Genomic DNA, 7,500 nt, shown 5'->3' with positions numbered 1-7,500 from the left:
AGAGGTAGATCTGTCAGGTGAGGGCTGTGAGGGGTTGTGGGGGCTGTGGAGGGCTGAGGGTGCAGCAGCGATTGGTGTGTCAGAGGAAAGCACGTTACTCTCAGGAGAACTATTTGTTGCCACCACCACCAGAACCTTACCTTTTCTCCACCACCCACCCACCCTCCTTCCCCGCCTCCCTCCACACCTCCGTCCCTCCGCCTCACGGTCCCAACAGTCCCTGGGTGGTGTCACGAGCCGCTCACCTTCACCAAGTTCACTCTCCGTCAAGGTGCGCCGCGCCTCACAATGCTCACTGCCGCGTGTTCCTTCCCAGAGACTCGGTGGCCAGGTGCACTGGTCAGCCGGCAGGTGGCCAGCCATTGCGGGGCACGCCGAGGGGCAGGCTGACGCAGCGCACTCTGTTCACCAGCCGTGGCTGCCGCCCTGTCCCGTCTCTGCCGTGGGAGAGGCGCCACACATCTTGCTTCGCCGCGCCGCGCCGCCTTGTGTCTCGCGCCACGTAGCCTGAAGCGCCACGATGAAGAAGAGCAAGCTGTTCAGCCGCCTGCTGCGGGGCGGCTCCGGGGGCAGCACCAAGGGCGCCTCCTCCGGCCCCGAACTGGGCGAGGCTGGCGTGGCGCCCAACCCTGTGGTGGCGCGCTCCACCACTGGGCGCCGCCGAGAGACAGTGGCTGTGAGCACTCCTGCGGGGGGCGGCACCTCCCCGCGGGAGCTGTACAAGCAGCAGCAGCAGCAGCAGAAGGCGGGCGTGGAGCGGTCCTCTTCGTGGAAGTACACCCACGACCACACGCCAGACTCCTTCAGCATCAACAGCTCGCCCTCCATCCTGGACGGCCGCGGCTCTGCGGGCCTGCAGGGTCGCTCTGAGGAGACGCCGCAGACCATCGAGAAGAGTCAGAGCTGGAGCGGCGACCGCCTGCTGGACTGTGCCACTGACTCCGGCTCCAGCCGCGGAGGTACCAACAACAGCAGCCGCGCGGGCAGCGGCAGCCGCGCTGGCAGCCGCACGGGCACCAGCAGCAGGTCCTCCCGGGAGCGGCCCGCGGCAGGCGGTGGTGGTGGTGGTGGTGGTAGTGGTAGTGGTGGTGGTGGGGGTCCCTCCAGCCTGCCCACCAGCAGCCGCACCGGGAGCCGCACTGGGAGCCGCACCGGGAGCCGCACCGGAAGCCGCGCCGAGAGCCGGGCAGGCAGTGACCACGGAGACTCCACGCCCAGCAGTATGTACGACCAGCCCGTGGACCAGTCGCCGCGCCCCTCCTCGCAGACCGACGCCGACGGCTACGAGAACGTGGACCTGCCCTCGCCGCAGCGGGACAGCGGTGACGGCAGCAGCAGCGAGCAGGGCAGCTCGGCGCGCCAGATGGGGTCGCGCCTCAGCGTACGCAGCGGCGGCAGGAGGTCCCGGCGTCCTAGCCCGCGGCGGCAGGGCATCCTCAGCAAGAGCCCGCAGGAGTCCACGGAGAGCCGCGGCAGCCGCGGCAGCAGCGTGAAGAGCAGCGTGCCCAGCATCGCGCTGGTCACCTCCAGCCCCGTGCCGCCTCCGAAGTCTGCTGTCAATCGTTCGCCTTCAAGAAAATCTCGTCGTTCCCCCAGTAGGTCCCCCAGCCGCCCCCCAGCGGGCCTCCCAGCCGCTCCCCCAGCAGATCTGACAGCAGCCGGAAGAGAGACAGCCGGCGGAGTAGCTGCTCCCCTAACCGTGGCCTGGAGGGCTCGCCGGTCCGCGCCCCCAGCAAGTCCCCGGTGCGGTCTGGCAGCCGCCCCTCGCCTGTTGACCCCTGGACGCGCATGGCGCCGCCCCAGGACACCGCGTCGCCGCTCCGTGACGGTGAGGTGCACCACGCCCCCAGCGCCAGCCACCGCAGCATGTCCTACGAGGAGGGGCGCCGCAGCCCGCAGCCGCCGCTGTGGAAGGCTCGGTCGTGGCAACAGTACAGCGTGGGGCACAGCACGCCGCAGAGCGAGCGTGCGCGCCAGCTGGCCAAGAGCCAGTCATGGCAGCAGCAGCAGTCCATCGTGTTGGGCCACTCTGTGGAGGCGGGCGGCCCGGCGCGCCCCCGCCACCACCACATCACGCGGCAGGAGGCCGTGCAGCCCCACCCCTCGGCCGCCATGGGTAAGAGCCGCTCGTGGCAGCAGAGCCACGAGGCGGAACCCCTGCCCGGGCCCCTCCCACGCACCTACACTGTCTCCGAGCGGCGGGGGCGTCGCTCGTCCATTCGTCTAGCACCCCCCTCGCCCACACGCCCCAGCCCGCCCTCTTACTCTCAGTCCCCGGCCAGGTCCCCACTCTCTGCCCTGCCCACTCAGCACGCCTCCCCCAGCACTCACACGCCCATACACGACATGCCAGCCCACTACCAACACCGTCAGCACGCGCCGCCCGTACGCTCACAGACCACCTACGGCACGCCAGGCCACGGCACGCCGCACCTCACGGAGTACGTGGAGCTGCGCAAGTACGAGGCCATGGAGCGGCAGCAGCAGCAGCAGCAGGAGTACGTGGACTTGCGGCAGTACCGCGCCGAGCAGCTGCGCAGCCAGCCGTCGCGGGACCCCGTGTGGCGCGAGCGGTACTACATTCCTGCCACCTTTGCTCAGTTCAAACAGCTACAGCAGCAGCACATGCAGCAGCAGCAGCAACAACAACAGCAGCAGCAGCTACACCAGCAGCAGATTCATCAACAGCAGTTAAAGCAGCAGCAGCAGCAGTACCAGAAGCACCAGCAGCAGCTACAGCAGCAGCACCACCAGCAGCAGCTTCAGCAACAGCTTCAGCAGCAGCAGGCGCAGCAGCTGATGCGGCAGAAGAGGCAGCGCACCCTGCAACACCAGAAGTCCATCATGCCGCACGAGCAGGGCTCCCCGGGCCGCATGGACGGCGAGTACGCGTCGCTGCAGGAGATCCGCGACGCGGCCCGCGACAGCAAGGCGAGGCAGCGGCTGTCCACGGCGGCCTCGCAGGCCAGGCAGCAGCAGCAGCAGCACCAGCAGCAGGACCACCACGCGGGGCCCGTCAAGTCCTCCTCCCTGATGACCTCTCAGGAGCTGCTCAACACGCTCAAGCGGCAGCTGGCGCTCTCCTCGCCCACACGCACCACGCGGAGCAAGAGCCTGGAGGCGGGGCGGGCGGCGGCGGCTGCAGGCATTGACATCGGGCCCGAGGAGACTGGCGGTGAGAGTGGCCCCGAGCAGGGCCTGGACACGCTCTCCCCAGCCCTGCTGGCCCTGGTGGCCGAGAAGAGGGCGCGGCTCAAGCGCTGCACCGGCGCCTTCTCAGGTAGCGGCGGGGGACGCGTGGCCGTGTTGCGCCAGGTCACCGCGCCACCAACGAGATGTACAGTAGACCCCCCTCGCCGCCGCCGCGGGTCACCTGCTGCCCTCACCCACTGCTCGCCCGCCCCTGCATGACCACACTCGCACGTCTGCACACACACACACACACACACACACACACACACACACACACACACACACACACACACACACACACACACACACACACACACACACACACACTTCACTTGGTGTACACACATTTTTTATGTAAAGTCGGCTATTTTTTTCGCTGATGTTTGCGTGCGAACATGTAGCAAAGAGTCGGTACATGGTGATATTAGTCCAGAACACACACACACACACACACACACACACACACACACACACACACACACACACACACACACACACACACACACACACACACACACACACACACACACAGCTGCACAGCACGGCCCCTCCCCCAGCCCCTGCCTCTGGTCGTTGTCACATGCCCCCTGCCCGTCGTGTCTTGTCATGTTTTGGCCACGTCACTTCCCTCCTCATGTTAGTTCACACCCCGAGGCCCTCCCCCCAGGCCTTCCCCCTCCTGGGCCCAGCCTCTCCCCAGTAGTGCCTAGCTCAGCAGGCCGCGTGCAGGCCTTGTGTTCAGCGGGAGGAGCGAGGCGACATCGTGCAGGTGTCGCCGCCAGGACCGGTGTGGAGGGCAGCAGGTCACACCAGCTGCGGTTGTATCTCTTTTTTTATGCAGATGTGTGTCTATTATTCCCCATATTTTGATGTTTTTTATAAATGTTCTCGTACACTCTTTATTTACTTTTTTGCCAGTCTCCCACTCTGCCCTGGGAACAAGGGAACAATTACTGTACATTTCTCGGTGTGCTTGAGAGAGTGCGTGGGCAGCAGCAGCAGGCCAAGCTGGCACACGAGGGCTCCCAGCCTGTCGCCGCCACCCACCGCTGTGTTGTCCACATGATAAGTGTTGCGTGTGTGCCCCCTCCCACACTACCCGCCCTCCCCTAGCCCCCCTGCACCCTCCACATGCACCCTGTGTGTGCCCCAGGCGGACGGCAGAGGTGCCCTAGGAATCCCACCTCTGCCTGTCGCCGCGGCATCGTGAGTCCAGTGTGGTGTTGACGTGTTGAGAGCTCCATTTTTGGCCTGATGATAAATATAAGTGTGTGAAGGATAGCGCGCTGTGCCGGCCTAAGGTAGGTGGGTCACTGTACACTTGCATCTTGGAATGCTGGTGAATGTTTTGACTGTAAATATTTCTCTGTTGCCAAGGGATACTGGTGACCCTGTTGTTAAGGGTGTGGTATTGTTTGTTTCAGAAATGTGTACGTTAAGTTACCTGTTCAGATGCTCTAGGGCTGCAGGTGCGGTGCATGAATGACAGTGGGGCTGGCAAGGAGAAGCACAAGTGTTCTCAAGTGTTGCGCGTCACACCTGCCGCAAATGTGCTGCACTTTGATATACCAATGAGTGGGTGCCTCGGGGGGCGTGGCGGGAGCAGGGAAGCAGGGACAGATGCAGCACAAGAGTGAGTGTGGGCGGCGGGAGGACAGCGAGCAAGGAGTGTGAACAGAGCCTGTGTGGAGGGTGTGCTTCACGCTAAGAGTGTCGGAATGTGTGCTGAGGCTGTGGCTGGCGAGTGTGTGTGTGTGTGTGTGTGTGTGGCGAGGATGTGGCAGTGCTTTGAGTGTCAGTAAGGCTGAATGAGGTAAGGATATGTCGCGTAGCTGAGATGTTTGTTGATGTTTACTGTTATGTTGAATAAAAGACTACCACATATGTAATTAGGATACAGCTGTGTGGTGGAGATGTAGCTGGGAAGGGAGAAGGGAGAGCTAATTGAGTGTGGTAGGGGAGCATAAGGGGCAGTGTGGCTAAGGTGCGGCTATAGACAGTGCGGATTGACAGTGTGGCTAGGATGATACTGATAATTGACAGAAAATGAGAGTAACATTGTGACAGTGTAGCCACAGACAGATTATAATGGCTAGGTGACAGGGCGAACATAAGAATGAGTGTGACAAAAGTATGAACATAGAAAATTAAAACGAAAATGTGACAGCTGTGCGGATAGACAGAAATGAAGATAAGTGTGACTGAACTGTAAATATAGACAGTAAGGATAACAGTTAGAGAGACAGAAGAGAGGATGACAGCGTGACAAGAGTGCGGATACAGACGGAAGCTAGGGTGACTGTAGCTAAGGTGTGGGTACATATAGAAATGAGGGTGACAGAGTAGCGAGATGTGATTACAGGGACAAATAAGGACTAACACACACGAAGGGAGTAAGTGGATCTGTTCAGTGGCAGTGGACGGGGAGAGGAGAGGAGAGGGATGCTGCTGTGGTGGTGATGGGAGGGGAGGGGAGAGGAGTGGAAGGCAGAGCATAATATTGACTATCTGTCATCGTGTCGTCGCCACCACCACCACCACCACTACCACCACTACCACTAGCACCACCACCATCCAGAGGCCTCTCATCACACCCTCGCTTATAATCACTGCGGCTAGGTTGAGAGAGAGAGAGAGAGAGAGAGAGAGAGAGAGAGAGAGAGAGAGAGAGAGAGAGAGAGAGAGAGAGAGAGAGAGAGAGAGAGAGTATAATATAAGGAGTTACGTTATAGGATAGAAATACAGTAATCTTAAGTATGACCTCATTTCCACCGGTGGCTGTGAGGTAACTTAACTTAATCCTGGTGGCGGGAGAGGTCAAAGGTGAGCAGGTCAAGGCCACGCACGCTCCCCGGCCTGCATGCCTGCCTGCCTGCCTTGTGATGGCGAAGATGTGGTGGCGGTCTGCTCAGTAGTTAGATGAGAGACGTGTGTGCGTGTGTGTGTGTGTGTGTGTGTGTGTGTGTGTGTGTGTGTGTGTGTGTGTGTGTGTGTGTGTGTGTGTGTGTGTTTTAATGTATATTCGTAAAAATTTTGCACTTTCGTGACTTTTTTTCAGTCCTCCTCCTCCTCTCCTCTCTTCTCTCCTCTTCTCCTGTTCTCTCCTCTCCTCTCCTCTCCTCTCCTCTCCTCTCCTCTCCTCTCCTCTCCTCTCCTCTCCTCTCCTCTCCTCTTCCACGATTTTGCCATGCCTTCACTTCCTCAAGACTTAAGGAAGATTTTTTTTTGTTTGGCGAATGACGAAGAGGAGGAGGAGAAGGAGGAGAAGGAGAAGGAGGAGGAGGAAGAGGAAGAGGAGGAGGATTGAGGGGAGGGAAGCATCGTATTGCAAATAGAATGAAGGGAAGGGCGAGTGAGGAAGCGAGGAAGAGAGTGAGGAAGGGAGAGAGTTGAGGCCGGCACTGGCACGGAGTAGAGGGCAGGCAAGCAGAGAAGCAGGGAGGCTGGCACGTCACTGAACCATCGGAGTGACACTTCCACACACCACCTTGTCATTTAGAACACTTCCTACATCATCTCTTGCTGCCTGCCTTGCATTAGCTTCCGCCTGTCTCGTCTCTAACCCGGGTATCCTCAGCTGACGTGACTTAGGGCTGAATGTCCAAGTGGCGCTTCAATTTAGCTTAGTTGTCCCTGCTACAGCTCAAACGTGACTTTATTTGAGCCCTTTATTTCCGCCTTGTTTAGGTATTCCCGCCACACGTGACCTCAAATGTGACTGTTTGTGGCCTTTCTTACCTTGTTTCAGTGACGGCATGACGATGGACCGAGGAAATGACTAGGAAAAATTGAGCTGTGAGGAAAGGAGGAGGAAAAGAACTAAGGAAAGGGGTACGGAAAGACAGACTGTGAATTGAGAGGCAGGAAAAAGACGAACCGAGAAAAGAAGTAGGAAGAGATCGCCTGTAGAAAAAAAAGACCATGAAAACACGAAGATACATAGATAATAGATAGATCATTTATTGGCCACAGCTTGTCATACAGAATCACACAGTTAGCAGTATATAAACAACTCACCCTAGATTAAAACTGAAATAGAATACAAATACGAAGACAAAAAAAAAAGAAAATAGGAAAAGACAATGAGAAAAGGTGTATGAAAAGACGAAATGAGCAAAGGAGGAGGAAAGGAATGACTGGTAATTAGGAACACGTGGCAAGGGACTGACGTAATTAATAGGCTTGGCGAGGAGGGGAAAACAAGGCGAGCAGAGAACACACCTGGGGACACGTAGAGAAAGCCAAGAGGAACAAGAAATCAAGAGAGAGAGAGAGAGAGAGAGAGAGAGAGAGAGAGAGAGAGAGAGA

At 58.9% G+C, this 7,500-nt stretch overlaps 1 protein-coding gene across 7 annotated transcripts in view; it reads left to right on the top strand.

Annotated features, from left to right (window-relative positions):
• Nucleotides 1-7,500, top strand: part of LOC135091258 (disks large homolog 5-like) — a 78,384-nt gene that overhangs the window by 6,188 nt on the left and 64,696 nt on the right. For 5 of the 7 annotated variants that reach the window (XM_063988730.1, XM_063988727.1, XM_063988726.1 and 2 more), the window contains exon 1: nt 1,653-3,337. The exons of 1 other annotated variant lie outside the window; for it this stretch is intronic. In XM_063988730.1, the coding sequence (XP_063844800.1) occupies nt 1,789-3,337 (1,549 nt within the window). In that variant the 5' untranslated portion in view covers nt 1,653-1,788. Of the gene's footprint in view, nt 1-1,652; nt 3,338-7,500 lie in introns of those variants that run through there. One more of the 7 variants, XM_063988728.1, reaches the window with a different exon arrangement.

This window comes from Scylla paramamosain, chromosome 37 (genome assembly GCF_035594125.1).
Source record: "Scylla paramamosain isolate STU-SP2022 chromosome 37, ASM3559412v1, whole genome shotgun sequence".
Classification (NCBI taxonomy): Eukaryota; Metazoa; Arthropoda; class Malacostraca; order Decapoda; family Portunidae; genus Scylla; species Scylla paramamosain.
This window is presented reverse-complemented; position numbering and strand designations above follow the sequence as displayed.